This window comes from Capra hircus, chromosome 1 (genome assembly GCF_001704415.2).
Source record: "Capra hircus breed San Clemente chromosome 1, ASM170441v1, whole genome shotgun sequence".
In the NCBI taxonomy this organism is placed as follows: Eukaryota; Metazoa; Chordata; class Mammalia; order Artiodactyla; family Bovidae; genus Capra; species Capra hircus.
In genome coordinates, this window is record NC_030808.1 from 91,620,683 (window position 1) to 91,632,829 (window position 12,147).

General features: G+C 34.5%; 1 protein-coding gene across 2 annotated transcripts in view; it reads right to left on the reverse strand.

The window, feature by feature from the left end:
- Nucleotides 1–12,147, reverse strand: part of NAALADL2 (N-acetylated alpha-linked acidic dipeptidase like 2) — a 1,631,204-nt gene that overhangs the window by 733,821 nt on the left and 885,236 nt on the right. For both annotated transcript variants that reach the window (XM_013964525.2, XM_005675296.3), the window contains one exon: nt 9,460–9,579. In XM_013964525.2, the coding sequence (XP_013819979.2) occupies nt 9,460–9,579 (120 nt within the window). The remainder of the gene's footprint in view (nt 1–9,459; nt 9,580–12,147) is intronic.

Below are 12,147 nucleotides of genomic sequence, written 5' to 3' on the forward strand. Positions count from 1 at the left end.
GATTTCAATTTAAAGGAACAATGTAGCAGGATTAACACTCACATATTAAAAGCTTCTTCAGATGTTATTTTTCCCCACATTTGCTGTTTTCCATATGTAGCATTCTCACTCTGAACCATTTGAAAGTTATCTGAAAACTCTTTGTTTAATTGTGAAGAACCATCATCAAAGCCATAGTGGTGCTAATGTCTGAGAAAAGGCACTTAAAGTTTCATTCATAAATACAGATATGTTATGAAGCTCTGGGAAGCAAAAAGTGCACTGGATTTGGAATGACAACCTTAGCCCTTCTGTGTAATACAGGTATGATACTGAGTAAGACACTCAAAAATCTCAGAGACTAAGTTACTCACTATAGAGCCAGGATCATGCCTACTTCACTAGGATTTTGCTACAACTATTCATGTTTATATGAAGTAAAGTATCTGAAAGAAAAATACATTGTTACATAAATATTATTCAGGAAACTATGTTATTTAAAATCTCCAGTGACAATAAGAATTACCTGGTTACAACACAAAAGCAATAGACATTTGTTGAGCATTTACTATAAGCTAGATGACTATAATTATACTGGTTTTACAAGGAAGTAAGTCTTACTGAGATGAAAAGATTTGAAGATTGAGTCAGTGATTTAAGTGGTAGACCTGGGATCCCCGGGAGGAGGGCATGGCAATCTACTCCAGTATTCTTGCTGGAAAAATCCCAAGGACAGAGGAACCTGGTGGGTAGCCCATGGGGGTCACAAAAAGTCGGACATGATTGAAGTGATTGAGCCCACAATAGATTTAGACTAAACTGAAAATTACTTTAAAAACCTGTAACAGAAAAGTTATTTTCAACCTGCACATTATTAAAACCAGAAAAACTTTATTCTTAAGTATAATATATAGTAGGCTATAAAACCTTCCCAATAACTTTGCATAAACACAGTAAAAACATACTTTGAGTTAAAAAGCAATTTAATGAATATTTATGAAAATAAAGTAACATACATTAATAGTAACTTATTAAAATAATATTTTATTGAGTGTATATTGTTTTCAAAATTCAAGTGAAAATATTTTAAGCTTATGTAGCTACATTAAGATTTTATAGCTTATTAAAGGTTAATTTTTTATAAAATAAGTACACTGAATTAAAAAATAGATACAATATATTGTGTAGCTATAATTTTAACTAAATAAATTTTAGGGAGAGGTACTTTTTTACCTAACTATTAATACTTTTTCAATGCTATTTTCTTCCAGAAGTATTTTAAGTTTGTCTTCACATATCTCACAGGAACAACAAATTAGTAAAATCCAAGTTGCTGCTCAGAACCAATGCATTCCTGAGCAAGGCAGTAATCTATTTTTACCATAAGAAAATAAATGAGAAAAAAAAGTAAAAGGAAAGAACTTAGAGTCATACAGTGATTAATAGTTATGTAGTGATTTTTTAAACTTTGTTAATGTGGAGCAAAGGATTTATCTATTTTATAATTAAAACAATTTGTTAATATCCATGACCTCTATGAAATATCAACACAAAAGTGAAAGAACTATGCAAAATTTCCAAGTCAGTTTTAGGATACTCTAACAGCAAATACATGAGAAAATCTTAAGCTAAAGTTTCAACATCATAATCATTCCTGAAATAATCTAAACCCTTTACTGAAGTACTGAGCTTTAAACAAACAAGGCTGGGATTAAACCATTTAGCAAATGATAAGGTCTTAAATTTTTGACCACACAGAATGAGGACCAATAAGAAAAATGGAATTCAAGTAGAAAATGTAGTATTTAATAAACATTTTGAGTTGATTAAACAAAATATTAGCTTTCTTTTAAGGAGTGTTTAGTATATTCTTGGCATTGTGTTAAGTACTTACATGCATAATTTAATTTTGATAACAGCCTTATGATATAGAGGCACTTTCATGATACTCTTGAATCATATATAATACCTCAATTTTCAGTTTAAAATCTGTATTAGATGTTTATACAACTACTCTATAATAGTAATACAGTTTCAATTCCTAAAACAATATTATTTTTAAATATTATATAATTCCATTACCTGACAAAAAATATCTAGGCATTAAAATGCATATTGAAGAATATAAAAATCAAAAGCATTTACTACCCTGTATGTTATTGCTTATATTCATCCTTAATAGTCTAATTATATTTACCTTTAACATTTATTTTTCTGTTTATTTATACCTGTCTTATTCCACAGAAATCATTAGAGACAACTTTATTTATTTTTATGGTTTGAGATGCTACACAGTATCAGCATAATTTTTTACTCTTAATGCAAGAAGCACAATCTCAAAAGACTGTATTTCTGTAACTGATTTATCTTAAGTATATTATTATATCCAGTTCAGTTTTACAAGTTTGAGAGAGCTGTCATTCCCCATTATTCAATTCATATCCTTTCTCTTTAGAATTTTACTCAGATTTTAAGGGCTTACTAAGAATAACTAGTATTTATTAAAAATCATGCATGCATTTTAAGATTCAATATTCATATAACCATGCAAGTTGGGATTGCTTTTATCACCACTTTGTGAATTAAAAAAATGAATTAAAAAACCCTGAGGTTTTAGATAATATTCCAAAGTCACACAGACATCAAACAGAAGAGCTAGAAATTAAGCTAGTCTCTTCCATCTTTGCATCTTGCCATGCTGCGCTTCACTATTCAAAACAAATCACCTGGTGGATACAGAAGACAACACACTGGAAAGACTGGGAAACCCATCTACAGTAGGAAAAAAGTGAAAACTGTCAACCAGACAGAGAGAGGAAAAACTGAAATGTGAAAGGATAGCTCAGGATTACCTCAAAGCCAGACGTCATCATCATCGAGAGATCTACACTGGTGTGTCAAATAAGTTCTCAAAAATTAAAACATGTCTAAAACTTATACTTTCAGATTTTAGAGTGATACATAATGTATAAAAAAATGTTTCTGAAACATGAATAGTTTCAGGTAGTCCACTGTGCAGGCTTTAGTCACTTCAGTTGTGTCCGACTCTTTGTGACCCCATGGACTGTAGCCCAGCAGGCTCCTCTGTCCATGGGATTCTCCAAGCAAGAAGACTGGAGTGGGCTGGCATTTCCTCCACCAGGGGATCTTCCACACCCAGCTACTGAACCCACATCTCCTGTGTCTCCCGCCTTGACAGGCAGATTCTTTACCACTGAGCCACCTGGGAAGCCCAAGGAGTTAATTAAAGGCGGTCAACTGCCATTTTCTTTCTTTCTTCCTATCTTTCCTTCCTTCCTTTCTCTCTGGCTTCTTTCTTGATTTATGCTTTTCTTAGTTTATAACATTTAAGACAAAATAATCAGTCCTTTTTTTTTTTGCAACCAAACTTACAGGAATGGATGGGGGTGATTTATACATATTACAAAAAGATACATGCAAAATTCAATCTTTCTAATAAATAATGTCACTTGTTATGATTTCACAATATTGAAATGGTTAGTAAAATTAAATTATATGATCATATAGGTAAAATACAGGCATGACTTCTAAATTATGGGATTCATTCACAACAGACTCAAGACTTGCAGATATACCTTTATTTGTTTTAAGCCACAAAAAATTTTAATGTTAGGAATAAGGTTGGAAGCATTCAGGATTAATTATTCTTGTTCTCAATGGCCCAGCATGCTGCAGTCCATGGGGTCGGAGTCCATGGGGTTGACTGAGCGACTGAAATGAACTGAACTGAAAATCAGATTGCTAAATGGTAGAATAACACTAAGTCTAGTTTTTTCATTATAACCTATGATTGAAGTTGTATTTCAACAGAAACTACCTTTTGTAGATATGATAATATTTGGTCTAAGTCATTTAGAAAAATAACTAAAGTCAGTCAGTGGAAAATGGAAAGCATCCTGATTTAAAAAATAATAGCACATTTGGCTTTTAAATGCTTTAAATCATTGTTTTCTGATTTTGTGTTCTGGTCCTGACCATGTTTTCCGTGACCAATGGAGCCTCTAGACGCTTACAGTATTAAAATATGGAGTATTGGTCTTTTGCAATTACTTCTGAGAACAGGGTATGAAATACCTCATTAAATCAGCCAGTGAACAAACTTATCCTTTATAAGTATCAAAATAGTGTTCACTTTTTTTTTGTTCATGAAATGCCTTAAAAATTGCCTTAAAAATGAAGTGTGCTTCCATATACAAAAGCGTACATAAAATATCATGAAGTGACAATGAATTAAATGTTTGGTGTTTTTATCTGAAATATTCAGAGTGTCACATACATAAATCTGCTAGCTTCATCAATAGCAGGGAAAGTTATAATGCGTCAAAATTTTCAGTAAGCAAGGAATCTTTTTCTTCTTTTGTATCCTTCTAGCCTCACTGTCACATGGCACGTAAGTCTCTACCAGTGTACACATACATATACCACGCATACATACACACACACACAATGAATGTTTTAGCTTCAAAAAAATATTGAGTTCCTTTTCTATGTACATTGTTGTACTATCATACTAGGTACCATACATTGTGATGCTAATTATTAGATAAACATCATATTTTAACTTTGGCATATAAAAAAATAAATTTTAGAAGTACCATCTTAAACTTCTACCACATAGAGTAAATGCTGTTCTAACTGAAATTTAAAAATTAATTTTTTGAATGCAGTTATCCTAGGGATTGAATAAATATAATCAGGAAAAACAGGAGACTGGGGTAAATGAAACTTATAGTTCAGCAAATACGAAAAGCATGCAAACACGTTATGTGAGGTTAGTTTACAAAATACACTCTTTCTCCACACTTTACCTAAACTGGAGAATTTCTTAATGACCTTATTGTCCATTTATTGAGTACTGATTGGGAAATCACCAAATATAGAGATTTCTTCAACTCAATGTTTTATATTTACTTATTTTTAGATGAAGTTGTGTTTAAAATTCAAATAGTATGAACTTTACTTTTTCTTAAGCTGTTGGAAACAATCTGTTTGTTTGAAAATATCAACACATAAAAATTGCATTCTACTCCTCATTTCTTTACCAGCTCTTCCAAAAGGCCCAAGTCTTTAAGCATGCTTTATGGAGTTGGGTGGCAGTTGGTTAACTTACACACTGGCCAAACAATGTACAATTGATATTAAAATATAAATCTTATCTGATGAATAGATAGGAAACTTTCATTTGTAGGAAGTTACAAAATCATTTGGATTTCTAAAACATTAAAATTGTGATTATAAAGATAAAAAGATATAAAAATGTAAAAAACAGCTAATACTTGCTAGTATTTTACTATCTAGCTGTGAGTACTAAGATTATACTCTGTTACTCCATTTATGAAAAAAATAGCAACAGCATTTACGAATATTTTTCTGTAACTCCACTATGAACAGAAGGCATAAGATATTTATGCATTTGTAATTTTACCATATGCAAATTTGACTCCTATAAGACTTGGGGCTTAAATGTGGTGTGGACCCAGACAATGGCCCAACTTTCACATTTCTGAGGGATTTACTTGATTTCTAGTTGCCATGGAGTACACAGTAATTTTTTTTTTTTTTAACTATTGCTTTTCGGGAAAATGATTAAAGGAAAGCCAATAGCTTTTTATTATATTTTATAAAATAAATTTCATACTTGAGAGCTATTTAGCAATTTGGGAATTTGCAAGGGTTTTAGAATCTGCTGTACTGTATCTCAGATTGTCACTGAGAGAAATCTAAGTGAATCCATTATGATATATAAGAGAGTATTTTGTCTTACAGCTGACAGATTAAAGCACACTCTTATAAAATAAACTGCTATAAATACCAAGTTCAAAGAAACCTAAAGCCTTTCCTCTAAGGTTTAAGCATAAGGAAACTGGCACAAGCTAGTTCTGAGGAGCTTGCTTGACCCTTTCCTGAAGTAACTAAGAGCAGACATCAAGGCACAAAGCTAGAAGCCATCTGCCTTTTATGATTCCTTTAACAAACACAGGGATTTTCTCATCAATCCCTTTCTAGAGACTAAATTAACACATACATATAATTTATGATATAAACTAATGAGATCTGTTCTTTCTTGGCTGTAGATCATTTTCTACTCATTTTAGGAGATAATGTCACAATTATGCTTCCCCTTTGCCCTTTCCATCTCAGATGCAGAGATTCCCTCTTAGGTTCATTTCTGAACTATGATATAGATACTACTCCACAGTTAAAATATGATTAACTTTTCTCTTTACTCAGTCAGTCCCATGTTCCCAGTCCAGATGCTCATTTAGAACCATGATTAACAGTTGTAATTCAAACAGAAGTCAATTGGCCCTCTCTCTTTTTTTTCAACCCAGCCATGTTGCTGTATTACCTCTCTTTTCAATTTCAAACTCAGAATATATTTGATGGACAGGTGAAGCAAGTTCAGCTCTAATCATGCTATATAACTTTTTGTCTACTCCATGCTTTCTTTTTTCTTTACAGTGGAAAGGTATATTAACAGATATGGTATCAGTGATTATATAATCTCTGTGACAATTACAGAAAACAAAGTTGCCTGGAATAGAATTTGAAACCTTAAAGAAAGGATGCTCTATCTTCTTTGCCTAGACTTGGCACAGGACTTTGTGTGGCAGGGAATATTGCATAGATCTCTCTATTAAATCTTTTCATAGGCCTGTAAGGAGGATGATCAGGGAAAATGTACCAGGTTCTTAATAACTCTGTCCTATTCTAGTTAAACCACTATTTCACTACTTTATGAAACTCATCTAATGGTTTCATAATGTAAATATTCTATGGAGCACTCAAATAAAAAGAAATTGGCTGTTTTAATCCATTATCTACTGGTAAGGATTTTGAGAGTTTGGCCTATAAACATTGTTAGAAAAAAAAAATTAATGTCTTAACATGAATTTTTAGATTTTTTTCTTATAAAATTTATAAAGAATCTTCAGAAAAATATAAAGTAGTAGAAATCATCAGTAATTCCATCAACCCAATTTAAATAATTGCCCCACCACAAACAACATTTTAGTATCTATATCACTATTAGTTTGATCAATCAGGATTCATATAATATACCCAAAACAGTGTTACAGTGGTTCCTCATTATTCATAGGTTCAGATACTCAGGGTCAAAGACAGTTCAAAGTATATTAAATGGAAAATTCTAAAAATAGCATTCCTAAGTTTTAAATTATGTGCTGTTCTGAGTAGCCTGATGACATCTCAGGCTGTCCCACTCCCTCTAGCCAGGATGTGAATGCTCCCGTTGTCCAGCATATCTACACTGTGTATTCTCTCCTGCCTGGTAGTCACTATGCAGCCCTCTAGATGATCAGAGTGACTGTTGAACCTGGGTTTCCTGCATTGGAGGCAGACGCCTTAACCTCTGAGCCACCAGGGAAGCCCATGGAGATATTACACTCACATAATGTTTATTACAACATATTGTTATATCTGCTCTATAATTCATTATTGTTGTTAATCTCTTACTGTGCTTAATTATAAATTAAATTATGTCATAGGTATGTATGTATAGGGAAAACCATAATATATGTATAGTTTGGTGCTATTTGTGGTTTCAAGCATCCATGGGGGTCTTGAAATTTATCCTCTGTGGATAAGTGGATACTCTATTTTTTTCCCACTGTACTTTTAAACATCCAAAAAGAAACATCCTCCCCAAAAAATTTAGAGGAAGACATCGTCTGATTATTGCTAATAAAATGTCCTCTAAGCAATTTGAATAACTTGTCTTAAATGAGTAATTAGACTATCTAGTCTTATACCATGATCAAAGCTGTACCCTTGATTTAAAACTTCATGTTCTTGCCCCTCTACCAGATTTACACTATTTTCAGAGGAGTGTACTCTATCTTATTTCCATCCTTATGCATTTGTGATACTTATCTATAAATTGAAGATAATAATCCACACCTCAACACTATGGTGATTGTAAAGATTAATGTGAAAATATGTTAAAAATGCTTAGAAAAACATTTAGCCCACATTTCTAACAATGTTACTTTTAGAAGTAACAATAATTATTCTTATATAATTATTATAAATGTCCTCTTTCTAATTTATTTGACATATGAGGATTTTCACATATTTTATATATGTTTTATGTTGCAATTATTGTATGGTATTCAGCTGTACCAGTATAGCATGATTTTCAGTGCTAAACTGGATATATGTCTGCGTGCTCAGTCATGTCCAACTCTTTGCTCCCCCATGGACTGTAGGCCACCAGGCTCCTCTGTCCATCGAATTTTCCAGGCAAGAATACTGGAGTGGATTGCTATTTCCTACTCCAGGGGATCTTCCCAATACAGGGATCAAACTAGTGTCCCCTGTGTCTCCTACACTGGCAGGAGGATTCTTTACCACTGAGCCATATGGGAAACTGAAACTAGATGCATATATCATTTCAAGTATTTTCTCACATCATTGGGCATCATGTTTTTATCACACCTGTTTTCCTCCCTTAGAATATATTGATTGAAATGGAATTATTGGGTCAAAATGTGATTACTTTAAGGCCTTTAAAACATAGTGACAAATTATCCTACAAAACACTAGTATCAATGTTATCAATGTATATTTTCAAGACTATCTTAAAATTCTGGCCCGTTATCTATAATCAGACATTGATTTAAGTATAAGGGCATCCTTGGAAGATAATTTTTAAAAAACAGGCACAGAATGTGTTCTTGTGTCCTTACAGAGTGTACCAACAGAGTTCTGGAAACTTTTTTGCTCTTAGGAGTTAGCAAAGCTCGTATAGTTTTGAATGAGGTGAAATCCAATATGTGTTCAGAACCAGAGTTTTCCAGTGACAGAACTATACTGACCATTCTTTTCTAATAGGAAAAGAAAATGAACTAAGGAAGAGCAGTAGTGACTCTCTATTGTGATGGCTCATTACGAGATACTTATATTGAACTGCTTTAATTATGTAAATGCATCTAGTGGATGAGTGTTAATAAACTTCTATTTAAATAAAATAAATCAAACTCTGCCTCTTCTTAGTATATTATACTTTAATTAAATTTCTGAGCACAGCCAGTAACTATGAGGTTATACAGTCGACAAAATTAATCACTGAGGAATGTAAATCTGCGAGATGCTAGTGTAACATAAAGCACATGATAATTAGATAACAGATTAGAAGTTTCACAGATGTCATAAGAGGACACTGTGGTTCTCATTTTTACCATTTCAGATAGATGTTATAAAGGGAATGCCAACTTTATGAAGGTCCCACAAGCACAATATCTTAAAGACTCTAATATGAAATTAGCCATTTTGGAAAAGTTATCTTCCTGTGACACGTTATGCCTCTTTCTCTCTCCACATTCTCACTCACACACACATACATACATACAGTCTCTCTCTTCATGTTCCCAGATACACATGTAACCCCAACTAAACAAAATATTCACCCCACAACCAAATGATGGGCACTGGACTAACCTTATAAAGTAGCGGCAATTTTCCTAATTTCAAGAGTGCAATGCGATTTGTGACATTTTTCATTTTTTTAATCCGCTTTAAGTCATCTGCATTTCCATAACTCACATCAATGACTTCAGCCTGAAAGAGAAGACAAAGAAAAATAAAGCCCTGTCAGGAGAATCAGGGCAATTTGTCCATTTAGTGTAATAAAATCATTCATAGTAATTTGAAATATTCAAAAGAGAACTAATCTCTCTTATGTGTCCCAATCATGACCTTTCTAGTTCTATCAGGGTACAACAATTCTTCTTTGAGAGGTCACTGGAAAAAAGGTTTAGAGTCATATTTGTTTTTTACTCTTGCTTCTGGAAAAGTTACAAATCCAGTTTATGTCTCTAAAAGACCATGAAGTTTGATATAGTTGACACTCATATTTCTGGAATTTGAATAAGAAAACTGCAAAATTCATTTCCTTAAGATTCAAGAATAATCATGCCATTCTGAGATGTGAAAACAGCTCAAAGATTCTCTATGTTATCCAAATTAAGAACAAAGTTCATGATGCCCAGCTGTTCAGGATGTACACATAATCCAGTGTGAATGACAACCCCCCAGGTTATGTAGGATACAACCTGTACAGCCACACCTACTACTATGATACCCAAAACTTCAGAATATGCCCCCAAACAACAATTTCTGTCACCTTTCCCATTAGCCCCCTACAGTTTTATTTTACAACACTATTTCTCATTTTTAAATTCTATTTCATTGACATATAAGTTGTTGCCTTCCCAGAACTTTTAATGGGAATCCTCTGATGTGGTTATTTCCTTCCCCACTGGAAAAGTACTGCCCAGAGTGTTCGATTCAGAATATACCTATAGCCAAGATGATTCCTTTCAGCTTAACTTTCTGTATATCTAATTCAAATAAAGTTGCTATTCTTTCCATATTGCGCTGCACCCATTATGCCAGCAAATTTGGAAAACTCAGCAGTGGCCACAGGACTGGAAAAGGTCAGTTTTCATTCCAATCCCAAAGAAAGGCAATGCCAAAGAGTGTTCAAACTACTGCACAATTGCACTCATCTCACACGTTAGTAATGCTCAAAATTCTCCAAGCCAGGTTTCAACAGAACGTGAATCAAGAACTTCCAGAGTTTCAAGCTGTATTTAGGAAAGGCAGAGATCAAATTCCCATCATCTGTTGGATCATCAAAAAAGCAAGAGAGCTCCAGAAAAACATCAACCTCTGCTTTATTGACTATGCCAAAGCTTTTGACTGTGTTCAGTTCAGTTCAGTCGCTCAGTTGTGTCCGACTCTTTGCGACCCCATGAACTGCAACACACCAGGCCTCCCTGTCCATCAACAACTCCTAGGGTTCACTCAAACTCGTGTCCATCGAGTCGGTGATGCCATGCAGCCATCTCGTCCTCTGTCATCCCATTTTGCTAAGGTCCCCAATCCCTCCCAGCATCAGAGTCTTTTCCAGTGAGTCAGCTCTTCTGCATGAGGTGGCTAAAGTACTGGAGTTTCAGCTTTAGCATCATTCCTTTCAAAGAACACCCAGGACTGATCTCCTTTAGAATGGACTGGTTGGATCTCCTTGCAGTCCAAGGGGCTCTCAAGAGTCTTCTCCAACACCACAGTTGTAGATCACCAGAAACCCTGGAAAATTCTTAAAGAGATGGGAATACCAGAACACCTTACCTGCCTGCTGAGAAATCTGTATGCGGGTCAAGAGGCAGTAGTTAGAACCAGACATGGAACAACATGCTGGTTCCAAATTGGGAAAGGAGTACATCAAGGCTATACATTGTCATCTTGCTTATTTAACTTAAATGCATATTACATCATGCAAAATGCTGGGCTGGATGAAGCACAAGATGGAATCAAGATTGCCAGGAGAAATATCAATAACCTCAGATATGCAGATGGCACCATTCTTACAGCAGAAAGCAAAGAGGAACTGAAGAGCCTCTTGATGATGATGAAAGAGGAGAGTGAAAAAACTGACTTAAAACTCAACATTCAGAAAACTAAGGTCACAGCATCCTGTCCCATCACTTCATGGCAAGTAGATGGAGAAACAGTGGAAAACAGCGGCAAAATTTATATTCTTGGACACCAAAATCACTGCAGGTGGTGACTGCTGCCATTAAATAAAAAAGACACTTGCTCATTGAAGAGCTCTTTGAAAAAGCTATGATCAACCTGCTGCTGCTGCTGCTGCTAAGTCAATTCAGTCGTGTTCGACTCTGTGAGACCCCATAGACTGTAGCCTACCAGGCTCCCCCGTCCCTGGGATTCTCCAGGCAAGAACACTGGAGTGGGTTGCCATTTCCTCCTCCAAAGCATGAAAGTGAAAAGTGAAAGGGAAGTCGCTCAGTCATGTCTGACTCTTAGCGACCCCATGGACTGCAGCCTACCAGGCTCCTCCATCCATGGGATTTTCCAGGCAAGAGTACTGGAGTGGGGTGCCATTGCCTTCTGCAATGATCAACCTAGACAATGTATTAAAAAGCAGAGATGTTACTTTTCTGACAAAGGACTGTCGAGTTAAACCTACAGTTTTTCCAGTAATCATGTATGAATGTGAGAATTGGATTATAAAGAAAGCTGAGTGCTGTAGAACTGCTGCTTTTGAACTGTGGTGTTAGAGAAGACTCTTGAGAGTTCCTTGGACTGCAAGGAGATCTAACAATA